Source organism: Acartia tonsa, chromosome 6, assembly GCF_053477335.1.
Source record: "Acartia tonsa isolate MP-2025a chromosome 6, ASM5347733v1, whole genome shotgun sequence".
Classification (NCBI taxonomy): Eukaryota; Metazoa; Arthropoda; class Copepoda; order Calanoida; family Acartiidae; genus Acartia; species Acartia tonsa.
In genome coordinates this window covers 24,003,617-24,027,216 of record NC_137265.1, presented here as the reverse complement: position 1 = coordinate 24,027,216, position 23,600 = coordinate 24,003,617, and the positions used below count along the sequence as shown (strand labels likewise).

At 30.6% G+C, this 23,600-nt stretch overlaps 1 protein-coding gene across 1 annotated transcript in view; it reads left to right on the top strand.

Moving 5' to 3' along the window:
- LOC145322191 (ras-related protein Rab-23-like) overlaps window positions 1-14,045 on the top strand; it is a 202,336-nt gene extending 188,291 nt beyond the window's left edge. The window contains exon 8 of the mRNA XM_080164032.1: window positions 12,223-14,045. Within this exon, the coding sequence (XP_080020158.1) occupies window positions 12,223-12,702 (480 nt within the window). The 3' untranslated portion in view covers window positions 12,703-14,045. The remainder of the gene's footprint in view (window positions 1-12,222) is intronic.
- Window positions 14,046-23,600: the final 9,555 nt, after the last annotated feature.

Sequence of the window (23,600 nt, the reverse complement as noted above, 5' to 3'; positions counted from 1 at the left end):
TGTAAATGTTTTCTCTTGTTGTTCCATATTTGTATGGATATAGGAACATGAAAACTCCTTTAAAAGGGGTGGGCATACACATCCGCATATTATCATACTCAAACATGGATGACTACATCCATGAAGGCGGAGCGCCAAAATAAATTGGATGAACAACCGGACAAATGGAGTAATGGAGCATATTTTCAGTTGTACCAAAAAAGGAAAAGAAGATAGAAGGATTCTTATAAATTATATAAAATCACAAAACCTTTATGAAATAATAATGCCCTTCGAAGTAAATTGTGTACTGAATAGTCATTTGAAAGGGCTATCTTAAAAAGTAGCAAAGAAAATGGCATAATTCCTCACAGAGTTACGGACTTACAGACAGACTTAATGATAAGAATGACTCAAATAAGCGGCAGTTTGTGCTGTTGTATTAATATGCAATAAATAACGATTTGATAATTTCATACATGTGCGAAAATGTATGCACACCATAAAACATGAAAATTCTTTGAAAATAATAATTTCAAAACTAGGTAGAGTAAAGAACTCCAAAAAAAATTTAGATAAAAAATTAGTGGAATTTGTAGGACTTAACATTTATACTTTATCGTCACAGGAATCTTCATATGTAAGGTTTTTAATTGAAAAAATGATTCTAAAATTTACGATAAGAGCTACCTCAAACAGACAGACATACTTTAGAAAAGCTTCGCTTCAAAAATGCCTATAAAGAATCAGGGATCTGAAGGGATAAGACAATGGTGGATAAATTAATGCACATCCTAAATGATAATTTACAAATTTACCCCTTCTATAGATCACGATTAGTTGCTGAAACATTTGGACACTCAACCTAATGAACTAACCTAGATCAAAATTCAATAACGTCCCCAATCTTGTTAAGCTATCGATAAGAAAACGTTAATATAAGACTTTGGGGACTTGTGTAAAATAACACCCATAGCCCCCTCCATCTCTGAGAAAGAATAATAATAATTTCTGTTTGACTATGCCTTACCGCGACGAGATAATTCTATATGTGTCAGTATAATTTAGAGTACAATTATTTGAGATCGACAAAAATATTATCCAAATTTTGTATAGTGTATTATATATGTACAAAATATAAAGCATCAAGGTGTTTTTTGTCTGTAGCCAAAGATCTCAGTAATTTCGGGTCCGAATAGATTTCCTTTTCAAGATAAGGTTTTATAAATTTTGGGGTGGTTTTAAGCTATTTTACTGACCTACCCTGCCCTTGCCTAGTGGTTAAAGTAACTAATGAAATACAGTTTAATATTAATTTTAATAATTGGTTGATTGGACATTCGGACACACTTGTAAGCATATCTTCCTTTGTGTGCTACAAATGATTTAAAAATATAACTTTTGTACATGTTAATCAAATAACCACGAGGAAACTTGGCGATCTTGTTTGTGCTTTTTAGGTCGCCTTTATTTTATGGAAAATAAAGAAAACAAGCTTAGTACATTCCATTCAGACGAAAAGTTATTTTATTTGCCTCTTACTTTTCGTCGAGTTAAAAAAATATATCTTGCAGAAAAGTAATACATTTTGTCTTAATAATGTGCCTTGTTTTTGCTAGAAGAATAGTTATTTATCATATTAAAGACTCCTTTCCGCGGATATTAAAATGAAAAATTATAGGTTAGCCCTATGATTCTTTTAGTATTCGTATAAATTTGTCTATATTACAATGCTATACATTATTTTTCAGTTTGGCTGATAACCGATTCTAATTCAGCGGATAGCAATCGGTTTCGAAGCCATTCTGGAAAAGATTTTAAAGAAAAATGAATGTACATTTGAATATCTTTGAATACTAATCAATTATGCATTTTGTATCATTTAATCAGTATAAGTATAAAGGGATAGATCAATGGACGATAAAATTATCTTCACCAAATTATTATGTGTTCTCTCTCTCTCTCTCTCTCCTCTCTCTCTCTCTCTCTCTCTCTCTCTCTCTCTCTCTCTCTTTCTCTTTCTCTCTTTCTCTCTTTCTCTCTCTCTCTCTCTCTCTCTCTCTCTCTCTCTCTCTCTCTCTCTCTCTCTCTCTCTCTCTCTCTCTCTCTCTCTCTCTCTCTCTCTCTCTCTCTCTCTCTCTCTCTCTCTCTCTCTCTCTCTCTCTCTCTCTCTCTCTCTCTCTCTCTCTCTCTCTCTCTCTCTCTCTCTCTCTTATAAATCTGTTTTTCTCTGCATAGTTTACGTAGTTAAGTCTATTCTAAATAATCAAAATATTGTTAATTGTATTTGCTGCGCCATTTTAAACAAATTATTCCGTGTTCCATCTTACAATATTTAGCTTTATGTATTTTTGTCTGTAAATAAAATACTTGTAAAGTAAATTTATTCATTTTATTTTTAATATTTAAATGTCAGATTTTTAGGATTGTTAGAAGCGGAGCTACTCCATAATGAGGTTCTGTCTGTACGTCATGAATTTAACACGTCAATCGTTCGAAGCTAATTTGACTGATATTAAAGTAGACATTATGTCAGTGTTAAGCATTATTACTTATAACACTTTGAAAACTATATTCTTAAATCACACTCTATACCAAGCCATTTTTATGTTTTTAAACCTTAAAATTTCTTTGTTAGTATAAATATAAGGGCTCGGCAGTTTCATATAAGCAGCTAATTTAAAGCAGTCGTTTTGATGCATAAAATTGTTGCCGAATGTCGATAGGTTGTAAGAAATAGTATTAAACATCTAGCTGAATAACTGCTTTCCCTGCGATTGACAAGTGGCTTGTGCGCGGCTGCCGAGCCCTGATAATTATTCATGTAACTACAACAATCTACAATTACCTAATATCTTAGTTATTCTTTTTGTCTATTTGTGTAAATTTAAATTTTACAGTGGCCCCCTTGGAAACAAAAACAGTCAAATTTTAATGTATACAATAAAAGTCAAACAGTTAGGGTACCAAATATTATTTTTAAATTTTAAGTTCATTTCTACTAACGGTGCTTATTTGCCTGAATTATACGTTGATCTTAAGCCCAACAAAACTTATTTTTTCATGGCTTCGAAACCGATTTATATCCCCTGGATTAGAACCGGTTCTTTGTCATACTTCGGTCCCTCAGGGCTTTCAAAACTGGTTTAAATCTTTTATTTTAACAACCGTGGAAATCGGTACATAACACGATACGATAGATAACTTATACTTTTTATATCGACATTTGGCTGTGGTCTGATGATGACAAAATAACGCGAAAACAATCCAAACATAAGATCTACATTTTTTAATTCTAATGTAAAGACTTAGTGTAGCTTTCTTGGAAAAAAAACACATTTTTATGCTCCTAACTGTTGTAAGGTTTTTGTATTTAGTCAATATTAAAAAGAACAGGCATTAGTGTTCTTAAATTTAAATGGTTTTACAGGACTGAAGATTTTATTATATGTCATCTATACTAGTACTGAATATAGTTAACTGTTTCCTTTTAGATTAATACTAGTTACTTCCTAAAAGAGGTCAGAAAATAGCCTAAAACCACCAAAATACATTCATAGAACTTCCCCTGAAAGTCAATTTGGACCAGCAGTTTTCGAGATCAATAGCTTAAGCTTTAAAAAAAACCTTACTACTTTATATTATAGGATATAATTCCTACCCTTATTATGGTCCTAACTGTCATAATTTACAAATTATTTTGAGAGTATCACTCCCTCTCTGACACACAATATATATGGTTTCAGTTTGGTATTTTAATCTGCGAAAATATTGTGGTTTTGCCAAGGAGCTTTGGTTGCTAATTTTGACAGAAATACCAGGGAGGGAGAGGACATAGGACTGTTTATTACACTAGTCCCCAAAGTTTTATAATTATGTTTCTTATTCGTTGGATTGACAATTTTTGTGGCTTTAGTAAATTTTGATTGGCTGGTTCATTAGGTTGAGTGTTCAAACTTTACACCCATAAATTGGATTCTACAGAAGGGATAATTGTGTATCAATAATGGGGATGTACATCAATTTATTAGCCATTTACTTATCACTTCAGATCCCTGCAGTAATACTATGCTAGGACAAAGGACGAAAATTCTGAAGAAAAAAAACAAAAAGTTTTTAAAATGTCTACTTTTTCCAGAGATCTTATTGGATTAGAAAGCTATGGTTTCTATAGCTTTACTGTACAACAGTTTACTGTTCTATAGATGTTTTACTACTAACTGTGAAAGATAAATGGCTAAAATATAAGCTTAAAGATATCTGTTTAAAAGCGCATTCATCCAAAAGGGCTTCCTAAAACATTTTAAAACCACCGTTGTAATTTTTTGTTACTTTTTGTTGGTGTAAAATTTGAGTATGATGTAAAGATTTCCGCAAGGATTAATGGATATTCAATGGATTTATAAATGAAACTCAATCCATGTTTTATGTGCAAAATTATACCTTTGTCAGCTAATCATTAATTATGTAAAGACAGGTGAATGGGTAGAAATTTTAATGCGATTATCCTCTACCTCCCTGGGTTTTTTTGGACTTTTGTGGTAAAGTTGTACTTTAATGATTTGATAGTTTTCTATTATTGAGATTTGAACCACTTCAACCCCTGTTTAACTGTGGGCATTTTATCTATATGCAATGTCAATGCTTTATAAAAGTGGCCGTAGCTGACAAAATAATTTAATAACAATAATGACATCGTAACCAGGGATCTAAAGGGATAAGACAATAGCCAGCAAATTGATGTACATCCCTAATGATGATACACAAAAATACCCCTTCTGTAGATTACAATTAGTGGCTGAAATGTTTAGACACTGAACTAAATAAAACAACTAATCAAAGTCCCCAAGGTTGTTAAGCCAAAGAATAAGAAAACGTTATTATAAGACTTTGGGTACTAGTGTAAATAAAAAGGCTTTTGTCCTCTTCCTCCCTGCATAGTAACTTCATTCTTTTGTAGATATAATAATTAAAATTTTTTTTTTAAAAACCAAGGATGACAACATCCATAAAAGCGAAGCTCTGAAACGGTAGGACAAACGGACATGAACACTTGTATAGTGTCAGAACTGAATAATCCAAATATATTTAAATGAATAAAGAGTAAAAGCAACATTGTGAGTAAATTTGTTGAAAAAACTTCTTGATACAGGATAATGTTTATGGACATACTTACATTTTTAGGACTTCATTATATTGTTGCTTTGTTTATGATATTGTCCCAGAAATCAGCATACCAAAAAACCAGAACAATCGGATAATTAGATCACATAAAATTTTTTTTGTTAAAAATTTAAAAATCAACATATTTAAAATGGACGTACGGACATTCTGGTAATGATTATAGAGTTGTTACGCTTTCTAAATCGTACCTAACTACCTAACAGGAATCACCATGCAAAGTTTGAAATTGATAGTACTATTCTAACATGCCTAAATTAACGAAAAAAGCTATCTGTCTCAGACGGACGGACGGACGGACCGACCCTAATTATAGAAAAGCATCGCTTTTAAAAACATTTTTAAAAACTAGTTGGGATACTGGATATTGAATAGTCAAACACAAATTCAAATAAAAGATATTTCTTTAAATATACTTCATTCATTTAAAGTGGGTGTGGGTAGGTATTCAAGGATACAGGGATAGGACAATGGATATAAAATTATTCTATACAATTTTCTTTCTTTTTTCGATTAGACTGCAACAAAAAAAAGTAGGAATTCCATGAAAAGGGACGACAAATGAAACTCCCACTTGTTATAATAAACAATACAATGTTCCAGTATGGCTGCGAAGCCAATTAATATCCATTGGATTAGAACTAGTTTTCAGCCATACTGAAAAATCATGTATTGCATCGTATTACAGATAACTATCCACGAATAATAAAATATAAATCATAAGATTAAAATGTCAATATTAATGCTTTGCTACATTGAAATTATTTTAGGAAAAGTTAGAATAATGTTTAGTTGTCTTACACAACTCTATCCACCAAGAATTTTAAGATAACAAATACCAGAACGTGTTTGTAAAATATTTCAGGAGATAAATTTATCGTACAATGTCCAATATCGTTGTCCCTGAGTGGCTTACAGATTTTTCTAGACAAGCATATAACAAACTAACAAATGAAAACATAAATTGTATAATTTAGACATAGACAACTATGTATATTTTTCTCCAGAAATAAAGGGGAAAAAGTAAACAAAATTACTATTTAAATATTCGCATATGTATTAAGCAAATTGGATGGGAAAAGAACAGTGATAAAAATTTTTGTATTCTATTATATAAAGTAGTAAAGTATTTGTCTGAAGCTTAAGATCACAACTACTGAACTGATTTGGTTCTCGAAGTTAGCTAACCTAGGTACTGTGATGGTTCTAGGCTATTTTATTTTCAGATTTAAGTCTTGGTTTAAAGTTATTCACTTTCTGAATATTACAACAAAAAGCCATTTGTAAGACATTAATTGGGTTTGAAACTCACTTTTACTTACAAAACTTAACAAAAGCTGCACTAATATTAGCATGACTCTCAAAAAATTTAAAAGAAGTGGCTAAACAATTTTTTCCTCGAAATATATCATTCCTTTACTCGTGATATATGTATTTTAAATAAACATGCATACTGATTATATATTTACTAATCAAGGAAACTGATATGTTTTCTTCTTTCTTGTCCAATTTTATACATTGAAAGCATAGCCATAAGGAACAAGATTCACAATAAAAAAGGAAAAAAGTTTCCTAAAATGTTACAAGAAAGTACGTCCAATTAAAAGAAATGCACCAACGAATTCTAACGACCCGTTTTGACAACAAATTACTATTAAACGATAAGATAACTAAATAAAGACTGTATTTTTGACTACTCTCTGCTATTTTACTGTATCTCTTTTACACTGCCCTTCCTTTGGATATTTTAAACTTACTTTAATATTTATACAGTGTGTAACTTGCATATATGTGTACTCAGAGATATTAGAGGATCTTAACCTGGATAACCTCAAGAGGTTGCTATACACCATAAGGTCTTATTTTTTGGTGTATCTCTAAACCATATTTTAATAATGAAGTGTATGATTTGATTACTCGGAAAATTTGATCGCAGTACCTCTGTCTGAAAGTCCTAATTGTGGATTTTAATGTGGTAAGCCTCTTCGAGGCCAAAGTATTCCCTCTACTCTACATATATAAGTCGCACATCTGACATAGAAGCCTAAGGATCTTAGGGACAGGCAAAATTCTTGTTCTTGCTTTTATTACACTATCATTAGATTGAAAGACATTGTAAGAATAGCGTTATAAGTTTCTAAATTAGATGTTATTGTAGTCGACAACGGTACTTTTCCCTAGTGTACAAAATTTGAAGAAAATATTGGCGGTCCCAATCTGCCTGTACCCACTCCCCCTTTTTATGGGTAGGTGTAAACATATAATTGATTTTACACTTTTTTCCACCAAAAAAAGTTGCTTGCTCGCTAAACACTTAATTCCCGTTTAGTCTTTTTGCCCCCCGTCCCCACATTCAACCATTTTATGTGTGTATATTTGTAAAAAGGCCTTTAGCTGACCTTTTAAGCCTTCTTTTTGGGGCCTTAAATGGTGATGTAAGAAGGGTGAGGGTTGTTAAAAACGCTTTGATCGACAAGGCTCGTTTCTAGATTTGTACATTGTTCCTAAAAGATTTTTAAAGGCTTAATAGCTACGGAGGGAGGAAATATTGGGCTGATGATTACACAGTCCTCCAAGGTTTTATTACAAGTTTGAGGACTTTTATTTAATTTTCATTGGTTGGTTAATTAAGCTGAGTGTTCAAACGTTTCAACCACTAATTGTAATCTATGGAAGGGGTAATTTTGTGTATCATCATTGAGGATGTACATCAATTTATTGGCTATTGCCTTTTTTTTAAAACCCTGCATTATTAATGTTATAAATAAGTTAATATAAATTTTATACAAAGATAAATTGAATAGTCCTTAAAGAGTAAATGTGTGAATTTTTATCAATTTAAAATTGTTCTTTTAATAATGTAATTGTACAATTCTCTTAAATAAAAGTTAACAACCATCATATTTGGTCTAAAATTGCAAATAATATAAATTAAAATTAAATCTAAATAAAAGATAGAAAGATCAAACACAATAACAAAAATCGCAGCTACTCTATAATCTACAATTTATTAAAACATTTAGTCTGCTAAATGATGTAATTATTATGACGTCTGTTATCAAGTAACTCTACAGATATCTTAATTCAATCATTTAAAAGTATTTAACTTTTTCAATTAAATTGTATCAAAAAAGTATTGAATAATCAAAAAGGTAAAGTACTTAATGTTTTGTTAAAAAGAAAATTTCTACTATCATATGTTCCAATTTATTGTGTCTATACTTAATAATCATTCATTTACAATTTTTCATAAACTAGCCAGTGAAAAGTTTTTACATTAAAGTAGGATTTTTTTTTATTTTAGTAGCGTAGCTACTTTATAAGGTACGAGGGATCTAAAGGGATAAGAAATGACAGATAAATTAATGTAAATAACCCTAATGATGATGCACAAAATTAACCCTTCTTTAGATAACAATTAGTGGTTTGGACACCAAACTAAATGAACCAGCCAATTAAAATTTACCAAATTTCCCAAAGTTGTTAAGCCAACGAATAAGAAAACTTTATAAGACTTTGGATACAGTACAAATTTTTTACAATTTTCCTACTTTTTTCTAATTATTGTGGCTGAGCATATTTTGTTTATTAGAAAACTGTATAATGATTGAATAATTGCATGATATATAGGTCTTATGGTTTTGGTTATCACACAATAATACAAAAAAAAATACAATAACTTTTAGCTAATTAAGATCTACATATTTTTGTAGTAAGAAAGGGTTATAGAACCCGAAAAAAAAACTTTTATTCAATAATTTTCAATATAATGTACGAAGTTAGCTTTTGTCATAGGCAAAAATAGGTTTGTTTGATAATGTTTAATAACATTTAGGAAAGCTTAATAATTTTCTAAGAGTGAAATTAGGCTTATTTTCTCTAATATATCTTCACTTTTATATCTAATAGGCGTATAAGTTAAAGGCAAATTAGTTCATTTTATACATCTTTTAACGCTTGCCTTAAAAAATAACACACATTAAATGTTTGAAGAATTTTTTTTTAACTGTTTTGAATATACACCTTGTGGTTTTGGACTTTTGAGAGAATAGAGCAGTCGATCACTTTCACAGGGAAAGGACAATGTTAGATAAAATAATTCTTGTAATTAAAAACTAGAAAACAACATTTTAGATACAGTAAAGTGTAATACAGTATTTTCGTACGACTGCAATAAAACATGTAAAAGCACGAATAAAAATCTTATTATACATGTAATATGTAGGAAAAAATCCAGGAATATTTTTTTAGAATATAAATCCTTGTCCAAATAAAGTAGGAAATTGCTACTTGGTCATTATTTTCATTTACAAGCAATATTTACTTATACTTTTATTTGTTTTTCATACATAGATATGTTTAAAGTAAAAAGTAAATAAGAATAGTTTTTCCAGTATGGCTTCGAAACCGATTATGAATTAAAACCGATTATCAGCCATACTGAAAAATAATGTATAGCATCGTAGTTTTGTCAGCCCAGGCCTTTGACTGGTTTTAATCCTATAATTTTTTCCCTTTAATACTCGCGGAAAGCTGTCTAGAATACGATGCGATAAATAACTATTGATATTTTAGTATAATTATTTTTTATTCTCATTAATTGAATTGTATTCATTTTAATTTTAAATGAATTTGGAAACCACTAACAGAATAACTGATTTTAACAGTACCAGTCTATTCATAAATTTTCCTGGCTATTAGAAATTGTCTAAACAGGACCAGTCTAATGACCTAGAAAATAAACGAAAAAACATTTTCAAACTTTTAAAGCAGTTAGAAAACAATACCATTTTACTATTAGAAAAAAGCATATTGAAAACTTTGTCAGGCTATTGGAATTTGTCTAAACAGTACCAGTCTAATAATATAATTTACCAACAGACCAATTAACTGGACGAATACTCCCCTTTTGTAAACCCTAAAAGTGTATCGATAACTTTACCAGGTTAATTGGAAATCGACAATTTATTCCAGTATATTAGAATATTGCCAGTCTATTAGAAATAGTCTAAACAGTACCAGTCTAATGATATGATTTACCTACTGACCGAGTAAAGGGACGAAACATGCACAATATAGTCAACTTATAAAACTGCTAAAAAAATAATATAGCAAAATATAAATAATAAAACTATGTATATTCAGTCAGTCCAACATTTAAATTAATCTAAAAAATCTTGATTTATTGATTGAAATTTTCTGCTATTTAGATTAAACATAGATATTGAATAAAACAAATTGTCCAAATTACTATTTCATTGTTTTGTTCGACTGCTATATACACTTAAAAAACCTGACCAAAACGAAAACAAGCTTCTGTGATAATTGTCAACAAACGAATTTACACGCTCACACAAAAATTTCGGTGCTTAATTAAAATTGATTTTATGCTACATTGCAGAAGCACCTAGAAAATAAAAATTTTTCCTCCCTCTTCCTTTACTGCACTGCATTCTAACCACATAATTATTTATCTTCACGGATAAAGGGATAGGAAAATGGGTTATAAATCAACCTTTTCCCCAAGTTTTATGAATGATACACAATGTTACCCTTTCTGGAGATTAAACTTAGTGGTTGAAATGTTTTGACACTCAACTTCATGAACCAACCAATCAAAATTCGACAATAGTTTTCAAAGTTGTGAAGCCACTTGATAAAAAAAGGTCATTATTAAACTTTGGGGACTAGATTAATGAACAGCCCAATGTCTCTTCCTGAAATTTTTTTTAGTGGCTAGTATTTAAAGGAAGAAGACCGGGTTGAAGATCATAACCACTTCAATGGTCCTTTCTCACCCTGATTTATGATAGACTTTTCATAATTAGTCTATTGATTCAATGATAGGGGAAATTATTCAAAAATAAATAAGTGAAAACAGTAAGTTAATAAATACCTCTTTGTTTAAAAATATTAAATCAAATTAGCAGCTATAGCAACTTATAATTCTTATAGTGTTGATCTACTAATGGGTTAGGTACTTATCCCCCCCCCCCCCCCATTCTTTGCAAAAGATCTGACCATAAACGTTATTAAACTTTTCTAACCTTGTGAACCGAGATCTGGCGGACGTTTATGAGATATTACCGGACAAAAAGCTTTTATGTACAACTTTGGTATAATTTTAAATCTTACAAGTTATGAGTTCAGATTTCGTCAAAATTGTAGTTATCTTGATTTTATTGCGCTACCTAACCTACATATTAAAGTGGCTTGTTTGTTTGTATTAATCTAGAGAAGGGTTTAGGCTATTTAGTTCCTAGAGGTGGCAACGCCTCTAATTTACAAAACTACATTCTTGTTTAGTTTTGCTAGCTCTGTATGCAAATTAAAGTACTCATATAATAAAAGAAAATCCACATTTTATTGTCCAATTTCACAAAAACAAAAACAGAATGCATCTTTTCTTGGATAGGGACAATTAATTTTAAAAGAAAAAGAAAAACGTGCTGTTTATAAATCCTATGTCTGGAATAAAAGTAGCAATGCTGTTTTTTGAAATTATGTTGTCTTGACAAAATGTCACCTGGGATTATAAGTGGAAAGGCAATGGACGATAAACTAATGTATATCCCCAATGATGATAAACAAAGTTACTATTTTGAACAAAATAATTAAGATTGAATAAAAGTAATCTAAGATTTATATGCTAGTGAATTAAAGAACATGTTATTCCAACTGATTACGAGTTTTATTTACAGACAAATGCCCCCCCACCCCCACCCGTCCTTGTCATGGCTAAACTACTTTAAACTACTAAATTCGACACAAAAAATGCGTCAACACAATGCTTCTAAGTTTAACAGAGTTTTACAGAATATTTTCTCCGTCATTGGTTGCTCCACTTGACAAAATTAAATGTCGTAAAAATGGAAAACTGCGGTGATGCGTAGCATTTATATAAGTCTATCTGTTTGTGTGTCTATATGTACCAAAGGATCTTGCTAAAGCTGAATTGATATAGGGCCTGGTAAGGTTTATAACCATATTGGGGAAAAGTACAAAGTAGTGTAGTAAACAATTTTAAAGCAACATTTTTTTAACTTGTTTCAATAATTTCAGGTAAAGAGCTACGACATGAGTCTGTCCCCCGCCTACCAGTCCCTCCAGATTGGGGAGACCAACATGAAGCACCACACCACCAGCTACAGCCACAACAACCAGGGACTGTACAACCACCACAACAACTACTACAACAGCCACTACAACACCGCCCACATGAACAACATCACCAACAACCGGATGAAGGGCGCCATATATAACAACAACAACGGCAGTGACCATGTAGATTACTCGGGTCGGATTACGTTGACAGGCGGCCCGGGAATTAACGGCGGCGGCGGTGGACGGCGGAAGTTTAGCGCCTACGGCGACCCATGCACAGATTACTTGAATAACCCCATGTTCGACAGCCTGCACCAAACTAGGCGGTATTGGGCCACAGACAAAAGCATAACACTGAGGCCTTTTTCGTCAAGCAGCGGGAAAAAGCATTCAATTCACAAGGCTATTAACGTGAAAAATGCCTGTAAAGTATTGTGAATCAATTAATGAAAAACTTCTTTTTATATGTGATCAATTAATATAGTATTTAAAAAGACGCTCTGTTCTTTTATTGGCTGTTTGTCAAATAGATTAAAATCTAAGAGTGGTCTTTTTATTTTTATTAATATGTAAAATCATTAAAGGGGCAATATTTATAAGTGAAAAATTCAACAGGGTAATTTTAAAGGTTATTTTCAATACATTCAATTATACAGTTTGGACTGCTAAACCAAATTAGTAATAATTGAAAACTAACTAAAAAATTTCCTTTGCCTTTTTAAGACTTGAAAAGAAAGTTTCCATTTATCATTAAGTCCATTTTTAATAGAATTCTGTGTTTCTTAATTTTATAATATATATCTATATACATAAAATTGGTTTAGTGTCCCCAACTTCTTTCAAATACCTACAAATTAAGCAGTTAGTTTAAATGAACTGTTAATTAGAAAAATATTATTAAACAGTAAAATATAAAAAATGCATTTAAACAAAATGTAATTATTTTAATTACTGCAAACTTTAAATTTGTTTTAAACAAATTTTATGCAATTTTTTTTGTCCCAGTATGGTTACTTAAACATTGGAGATAAGAAATAAGAATAATAGACGAATTTGGGAAATTTAAATGTTTTATTTTTATATATATGTTAATTCAATATATTTGAAACAATTTTTGTTAATTTTTAAAAATACGTATCCAATTTAATTTACAGAGATATGGTACCTAAAAAAAATGCCTTCAAATTTAATTGTACTATGGAAGCTTTATAAATGTTTTTAGGCTATTTTCTGACCTCCATTACCCTCCCTTAAAGTCTAGGTATGAAGCAACTCAGTTATATATGTATAACTGGTTGAAAAATTTGAGGCATTTTTTTCTTGTGGTATCAAAGCATAGCCCTATACTTTTGGCATTTTTTCAAAACAATATTATTCAAATGATTTATTTATAGAAATTTAAATAAAATACCCTTAATGATTTTTGAAAGATGTAAGCAAATAACATTATGTTAAAGTATGCAAAATATAGTATAATAATGAAATATAAATTGTCCGTCTATATATCTATGTGACTATAATTAAAGGTAGATTTTTTTTTTAACTACAGTACATATTAAAATTTTTAATTTCCAGTAGAATATTTATTTTTATAAACCAGTGATAATTAAAAACATCAAAAGTATTTATATAATTGGTGATAATTTGTTTTTTCGAAGATATCTTTTAATTAATTCTTTTTTGTAATTTTTACTATAAAAGTAAGGAAATTGAATTGATTCCAATGAATTAAAGCAACTTCTTAGCTATCTTTATAATTTAACTGTTATGTCGACTGTTTAGCTTGAAAATAAGGGTTAGGGCTAAGAAAAACTACGATATAACAGAGAGGGAGGGGACTTTGGGCTGTTTATTACACTAGTTACATAAGTTTTATAATAACACTTTCTAATCCGTTGGCTTGCCATGTGGACTTTCATTGAATTTTAATCATTGGTTGGTTCATTTAGTTGATGATCCAAACGTTTCAACCACTAATTGTAATCTAATTCTACAAAAGGGACAATTTTGTGTATCATCATTTGGAATGTACATCAATTTATTGGCCATAATTTATTTAGATCCCTAAAAATATAATTAAAAGGAATATGAAACTAGAAGCTTTACTTAACTGTAATCAATTCAATTTCTTCACTATAAAAAAAATAATTATGATTGTGATTTTTGTAGACTTATTTTTATCTACTATAAACATGTTTCAATTGTTTAATGAGTATTTTAAATCATGGTTAACTTTATGAAATACATTCTTGTAATTATTTATGTTTTTATTGAATTTAAATCAATGTGTTTGGGCTACTCCTATAACTCTCAGGATTTTCTGTCATTGTCAGAAAATTGAGGCCTATCAAGCACTGAAATTGGAAACAAGGGAGGGGGACAGTTTTTTTTCTATGCCTAATAGTTGCGGGTATACTGCAGTACTAGTACCTAATATTACCTTACCTAGTCTTACCTAGAGAAATAAAGAAATACCCCACCGATTATTTATAATTTTCAAAAAAAAACTTTAATTTGTGGTTTTATATGTTAGAGAGGTTTCGTGAGTTTATAATAAAAAATATTGGTGTTTTCTGGTTTAAAATTATTTTGTTAATTTTTGTAATTACTAGCGGTTGCATCCAGGCATCTAGGGTGTATGAGTTGGGTGGGGTTGTTTGTTTCATAAGATGTCTAGTTCTTCCCCTTATAAGGATTATTAAACAGGGAACTTAAGAAATTTTATATATGTATGTACATCCACAGTAAAGACACACAAAATTACCCTTCTTCAGATTATAATTTTGGCCACTCAAATAAATGGACCAAACAATCGAAATTCATTAAAAGTCAAGTTAAGCCAATAAATAAGTAAACGTTATAATAAAACTTTTGGAACAGACAACTACCTCCCTTCCTTTTTCAAAGACCTATTTCGTTTGCTTCTAAATTATTTTCTGCTACTTGGCTGTGTTAATATAAGCGACACCATTGGTTGATTTTCAATGACCCTACAGAAACGTTGCACTAGGCGGTTGCGATGGGGAGATACAATTATTTAGCCTTTTCTCCCTCTAGTGTTTTACTCTAATTTTCTAATTTGTTTTTGTGTTATTGTATGATGTTATTTTTTTATTTTTCAATGTTGTCAAAAATGACTAGTATTATTGGTATCTAAAAATTACTCTCTATTCTCTCTGAAATACAAACCAATTAAAATTTAGAGTTGTTATTATATCGCCATAAGTCTTTAGTCATAACTAGCGGTTGGAGGGGGGAGTTGAATTCGACAACCCAATTTTTATTTTAGTTTTTTTAAATCTACCCCCCCCCCCCCCCAGTTTTAGTTTTTTAAAAGATCCTTTGATACAAATAGAAAGGCAGACAATATGTCACTATAATATTGACATACTTTCCATGTTGTCGACAAAATTTATGTCAACACAATAACTATCAGTTTAACAAGAATTACTTCTTATATCTTAACAAAACTGCCAAAGGCATATTTGTAACTTTTTTAGTACTTCATACAGACTCAATTTTTTGACCGATTTTCCTTTAGCAGCGCTAAATATTCTTTTTTACGAGTTTATTTTTTGCGACGCTATTCTACATTGTACGTTGTACTTATAATTTTGATGCCCATACTACAACTAAATTTACTACTATAAAACCCCAAGAGAGAGTTTTAAGCATAAATACCAATATATATTACACAATTAGATAATAACCAGGGACGGAAGGAGACATTTTACTTTATTCTTAGCTCAAAAACGTTGGGTGCCTTTTTTAATCAATTTTGAATAGTAGGATCTAAGCAGTAGGAGTCCAAAATTTTCAACCAATTATTTTATTCTACAGGAGTAGTAATTTTGTTATTTATCATTGGGGATGTAAATAAATTTATTGTCCATTGTCTTATCCTTATTGCCAACCACCCCATAAACACGCCTCTGCATACCTACACAGATGTATTGTATTTTTAAAGCATATCAATATAATGTTTATTGAAGCAGAATTTTGATAAATATTGGGTATGATTGAATGTAGTATTAACATGAACATTCAGAACAATAATAAACTTATATTCACAAATATTTAGAAAAAGTAGGATACACTGTTTCTTTGAACTTTTATCTATAAAAATATTATAAATAATATAACTATTGTTTATTTAAATTTCACCTAAATTCCTGCATGTATACTGAATTTGATTTTAAGTTATTACAATCAATCTAAGAAATATATTTCCAGTATGGATGAGAACCGGTTCTAATCCACCGGATATTAATCGGTTCCGAAGCGATACTGGAAATAGCAAAACGTATTTTGTATTAGAATAAGACATTTAGATATTAATGAGATAAATCTCGCCAAATATTAAAAAGAGTGATGAATTTAAAAAGAGTGTTCAAACAAAAGTTAAGTCTTAACTACTCTATTTTTTAAAAAAGGTTATAAGTCAATTATGTTACCTTTTTAACACATTATAACAATAAAAATATTTTTATTTACAAAATCAAAATTACTACATGATCTTTTGAAAGTTATCAGAGAAAACTTTTTTGCAAATAACCTAGCGGTTAGAAAAATAACTAATTTCTTTCTTCTGTATTAACCCTTTTGTGACGACTTTGAGCTTTAAATACATTTAAAGTGTTAAAAATTGGATTATCTCTTAATTGAATTAGAATAATTATATAAAATATTATAGAGATATTAAATAATTAATTGCCTTTTCAACTAAATATTGTTCATTTAAGTTTTCTTTAAAGTCACCCTTTATGCTAGCGGCTACACCCCTAGAAGCCTCTAGGGGCACTGGTAGGAGGAGGAAAAGTCGACCTCATCCTATTTTAAATTTGAGTTTCAAAGAAGTAAAAAAAACATATTTTTTGGAAGAGGGGATGAAGAAACCCTCTCCAAAAATACTTTAAAACCTTCCCAGGACCTATAAGAAGCCTCACTGTAAACGAGAACAATATCGGTTCAGCGGTTAGCGAGATTCTTCGGGACAGACAAAAAACGCTTACTACTTTATATAATAGGATATCCTGCTTATTGTCGATTACTGAAATGGATTTTAAGATGTTATGTGTTATAGATAGCTTTCCGCAAATATTAAATCAGTCCTGTTAGCTCCTAGGTTAACTAAGGTGGTTTAAATTTAGAGCTTTAAACTTAACTAGTGGCTGCGCCCCTAGCCTCTAAGGGCCTTGCCCTAATAGGTTTGATCAAACTAATTTTTCGTATTTTAGATTTTTTTTTTTGGGGGGGGGCAATTTTTTTTAGGGTGGGGGTTAGTCGACCCCACTATTTAAAGGGGTAGTTTCACGAAATGCATTTGAACTTAATTTAGTGAACTGCATATTTTTTGCTAGTTAATGGGTTAAACTATATTTATATGGCATATATTTGGAAAAATTTCAATTTTCTACCACGTAGTTTTGAAAATATCAAGACTTGAAAATCATCTTTTTGTGATATATGCAATTTAAAAAGACGATTTTCAAGTCTTGATATTTTAAAAACTACGTGGTAGAAAATTGAAATTCTTGCAATTATATGCCATATAAATGCAGTTTAACCAATTAACCAGGAAAAAATATGCGGTTCACTAAAGGGGTAGTTTCACGAAAGACATTTGAACTTAATTTAGTGAACCGCATATTTTTTGCTAGTTAATGGGTTAAACTATATTTATATGGCATATATTTGAAAGAATTTAAATTTTCTACCACGTAGTTTAGAAAATATCAAGACTTGAAAATCGTCTTTTTAAATTGCATATTAAGAGATATAAGTTTTCCGGAATTGTAATGTAGGGAGTAGATTTGAAATCTGCATCAAATTTTAAGGATTTTTTATAAAATTAGTTTTTTTTGTATAATTCTTTATCTAAAAGCGGAAATACAAATTAAGTTAATTAATTTTGGCATCTGTGATTGGTGGATTTAAAAAATCTGCGCTCTGATTGGATGTCGTACATCATTCAACCAATTAGAGCGCAGGTAGTTTAAAATCCACCTATCCTATTGGTCAAAATTAATTAACTTAAAATGTATTTTCGCTTTTAGATAAAGAATTTTACAAAAAACCAATTTTATAAAAAATCCTTAAAATTTGATGCAGATTTCAAATCTACTCCCTACATTAAAATTCCGGAAAACTTATATCTCCTATTGCATATATCACAAAAAAAAAACGATTTTCAAGTCTTGATATTTTCTAAACTACGTGGTAGAAAATTGAAATTCTTTTAAATATATGCCATATAAATATAATTTAACCCATTAACTAGCAAAAAATATGCGGTTCACTAAATTAAGTTCAAATGCATTTCGTGAAACTACCCCTTTTAGATTTAAAAAGAAAAATTTTATTTGGGGGGGGGGGATTTTTCATTCTTGGGGGGGGGGGGTGTACCATCCCCCAAGCAAATAGTTATAAACCTTCCCGGGACCTATTAGAAGCTACCCTGTCAAGCGGAACCCAATCAGTTCAGTGGTTAGCGGGATCTTTCGCTACAAACAAACAGACATCGTTCCACTTTGAGATATTAATATCAGTAAAAAAATTATTACTAATGCGATAATATGTATACATTGATCTAAACCGTGGCTGAAACACATTTCGTGTGAAAACTATCTCTTCAAATATATTGACTAGGAATATGTTTCGCACCTCTTTGATAAATAGATGGATTTTAACATTATTATAATTACAACAAAAGAAAATTAGGCGGCTACTTTCAATAAATAGAAATGAATTATGAAAATTAAGTAGCCTATTTAGCACAATACAAAAAAAAATTATTTTACTTAATTTACAAAGTTTGACCATTCTATGACTTCCTGAAAAAAATGTATTCTTCGTTTTTTTATGCTTTACCCTAGCGGTAAATAAACTAACTAATTTTACTACTACTATATTAACCCTTTCGTGACGAATGTAAATAATACTATTAATTAGGTTGTTCTACTATAACAAATCTTGTAATGCAACGGAGAATTGTCCCTTTCGTTTAAAATATTAAGTCATAATAAGCGTAGCAACTATAAAAACATTAACAGAAGGTTCGCATATGTTTTTTCAATCCATACAAATTTATATAATCTATATTTGTTAAGGTTTGTTAGTTCGACTGTCAGGTTCAGCTTCAGTTTTATGTCAGTCAAAGTATCTTTCTCTCTGTCAGTCAGCTATGTACTTGGGAAAATGTGATTTTCTCTGCTGCTATTAAAGATAGATTTCCAATACTAATTGGCTTTTAATATATATTTGATTTGCCCCGATTGGTCTGTCCGTCATTCTACAAAAATATAAAACATATGTGTAAGGTTTCGTGATTTTTATGTGGTTGGTCATCCTTGTTTCTACGATGTAAACGGAAAGTTTTCCCTTATCTTGGAATTATTTTCTATCATTACTTACCAACTTTTCTATCTTTTTTATTTTGTGTGTTCAAACAAGGATGGGTTCGTCTGATAAAAGAAAAACGACAAAAAAATATTTTACAGTATGGCTTTAATACTGATTATTATCCGCTGGATTATAACCGATTCTCAGCCATACTTAAAAATGATGAATAGCAAACAATTTTCAACGAATATTTTTTAAAAATATTAAATAAAAACCAGCTTTGTTAGCTAGGACCTTTGGCCCCTGGGGCTAACAAAACTTATTTCAATCTCATCATTTTTCATTTTGATATTTAATCTAAGCTGTCTATAATACGAAACGATAAATAACAATTCTTGTGATATTTTTTCTTTCTCTCTATAACCTTTTAAAGTTATCTTAAAGCATCTTAAAATTGCCATGTAAAGCGTCCATTCGCCCTATGGCTGCAGGGTTACCTAACAGGCAATCAACCTTTTAATTTAACGACCTTTGTATGTAAGTCATAACTTTTTATGGGCCAAGGCATTACCAACGATAACACGCGTCTAACTACCCTTTTTAAACGCCTTAAGTTTAACGTGGTGTACTCGACACCTCCCGACTGCAAGCCGACACGCTACCATTAGGCTAATGTTGCGGGTTACTACTATCATTACTGGCAGAAGATGTTTATTGTACCTCTAAAAAAATGTCGTCATACAATACAAATGACCAATAATAGGGCAATACACAGACTAATGGGAAGCCAGTACACATTTTAATTGACCAATGGTAGGCCAGTATGATGTCATTTTTGATAGGCACTATAAAAAGCTTGTTACTGACAGGCCAACTTACAAGAATACCTGAAGATTTGCCATGCTACGGAAAACCTTTGCTTCACCGTAATCCTTAAGAATAATGGATGAAAGTGTAAGGTTCATATTACCAGAGCTAGGAGACAGGTAAAATAACCCAAAAAAAACTCTGTAAATGTAAGGATGTCCTACTTGGCAACTCTGAATTCTGGTGAAAATTTAAATTGGTGGACACTACAGTAGTCATTTTCATATAAAATATGCAACATGTACCACACGTACGTCCAAGCTTTTCTTATTTGGGGTTAATATTTAAAAATAAAAATAAAAATTTGGGGGGGAGGGGATAATCATCCCAGAAATGTAAAGGATAAAAAGATCAAACTCGTGTAAAAGTATTGTAGTCGGCCCTGTTATGTTTTATACCTATGTTTAGCAGTCCTTCTGACCGTTAATAATCTTCAAACCTAATTTTTGTGATTTCTTATATTTTGGTTTAATTATACTGTATTACTACAAAATATAAAAAAAAAAACTAAGAAATAGGGGAAAAAAGTAGACAAAACCACAGTATTAAAGATTATATATTTATCTTTACAGGCATGGGCTGGATATAATACTTTTATCCAGGAATGATATGTGTTGGGGTTAGGCAAGGAGGACACTATGCAAATTTATCAAAGGTTTCAATAATTATATTTTAAGATGAGAAAAGTTCTTAATATCAAACTTAAGGCTTGACTTCTGAGACAGTAGTTTTATTATTATGCCGAATGACGTTTTGGATTCCTGACCCTGTGCCCAATCTAACCTAACCTATCATAGATTTAAACTATTTAGTTTAAACTGGAAACATTTAGCTAGTATAGATAGGCAATCAAAAATTTTCTGGGATGTTAATCCATAAAATCTGTTTCGCATAGACGTCCAAGGTGGGTGGAAGGGGTTTTACCCACCTCAAACTTTAAAAGTCCCTAATTTTAACCTCTCAAAATTTTAACAAATACATTACATTACCCCCTTACACCTCTGGAACTCTTCATTTTACCTCCATCATAAAAAGCTTAGACGTCCTTGGGTGCTCAGGCTATTCAGGTTAAAAGGTGGTTCACAGATATTTATTCCAAAATTCCAGAAATAAACCAAAAAGCTCCACTGTGATTGTATAAAGAATGGAGGTGGTGGGATTATTGATGGAGAAAAGGTTAATATTATACTTTTTATATAAACCACTATTCTCTCTCTCTCTCTCTCTGTGTGTCTTTCTCTTTCTTTATCTATTTATCTTTCCCTTTTTTCATCTCTCACTCTCTAATTCTTTATTTTATACCATTTTACAACTTTCTTACGTTTTTTCTTAATGTTTTCCTTAATTTGATGATCTATGTACTATGGTATAAAAAACCTCAATACTTGGAAGTTAACAGGATGGAATATGGAGGGATTTTAACATTTTCTTGAAAATGAAGTTATAAAAAATTCATTTTTTACCTGCTTAAGGTGTAAACATACATTAAAAAAGCAGTATAAAGAAAATTACTAAATTTACTTTATATTCTTTTTAAAATTACTTTAAAATTAATTTATCACTTATCAGATCTATAGTTATCAAAATACTAAGCTACAGACAAAACCTGACTACTTTGTATGATTTATTCCTTTTTTTTCTTTAAACATTTTAACCAGCTTATCAGGGAGGAAGGGGACATTGGGTTGTTTAATACACTAGTCCCCAAAATTCATAATAATGTTTTCTATTTCCTTGGCTCAACAACCTTAGGGACTTTTATTGCATTTTGATTGGTTGGTCTATTAAGTTGACTATCCAAACGTTTCAACCACTAAATTTTAATCTACAGAAGGATTAATTTTGTGTTTCACCATTGGGGATGTACATCAATTTATTGGCCATTGTCTTATCCCTTAAGATCCCTTCTTGCTTATATTATTTTTCCCCGTGTTTGAGAAATCTGAGTAAAGCTTTTGCTTGTAAAAACAAACATACAGACAATCCCATGTAAATCAGGGATAGATGGATAGGACTATTGTAAATAAGTTGCAATTTGACCCATTCCTCACCCTAGTTTGCTTTTTTATTTTAAAAATCGCATATACATTTCTTGTCTTTTTGAGAATTTTTGAGGGAAAAGACAACAACCTGATAGCAAATTGATTTATATTTCCGACGCTATTGGCGTTTATTCAAAGTCCCAATTGAAAGTCGACACAGGGTCCCCACCACGTGTGTAGAATTAGAGCTCGTGGCCCTATTCTCTTAATTTAATATAGTCTCTATAATTTTAAAAGATTTTTTATGAGGACTAATCTTTTGTTTATTGTTCTATTCCTGCAATTTAGTATTTAAGAAGATAATTGCACTTCAAATAATCTACATATCTTTCTTCCCCATTATAGCATTGGCTACTAAATGCTTAATATTACACAGAGCAATTTAAAATGTTTAAATTATTATCTATTGTCGTATCCCTTTCTCCCTGAGTGTAAATAAAACTAAATGATAATTATCTTATTTAGTTTGTCAAAGTTAATCCAAACAAATGCTGGATTTCCCTCAAACAGAAAGTGGACCACAGAACAACTTTTTTAAAGAAAATATTTTTAAAGATTGGGTTAGGTTAAGTAGGAACCCCGCACCCTGACAAAACTGGTAGATTGTGTCGTTATGCAATTTCAAATGTTTACTGAAAATAATAGCCTAAAACCATCACAGGACCTATATAATAAGTTTACTAAGAAAGAGAACACATTCGGTTCAATAGTTGTTTAGAATTTAAGCTTCTGTCAAAGAAACCTTTATAACTTTTATATAATAGGATTATTTTTGTCGACAATATTGATTTTCTGAAAGTGGTTTTGACTGACAATTTATCGACCAAAGAACATTATTAAGACAATATAGGCAACATACATACTTACATAGATTGGTGTAAAGTAACTAGGTGTTGGAAGCCGCGACTAAGCCTTAAATCTAAAGCTGTTGGGATGCTTTGAATTTTTTTTTAAAGGGAATGTACACGTCAAGTGAAATTTAGAAATCCATGGCAAGAACTTTTGTAGCCTTTTTTTGTAGGCTACCTTACAATTTTGACTTTTCCTCCTTTTTGTAAGTCCCTAAAAATGCCCAGTAAGCTTAAA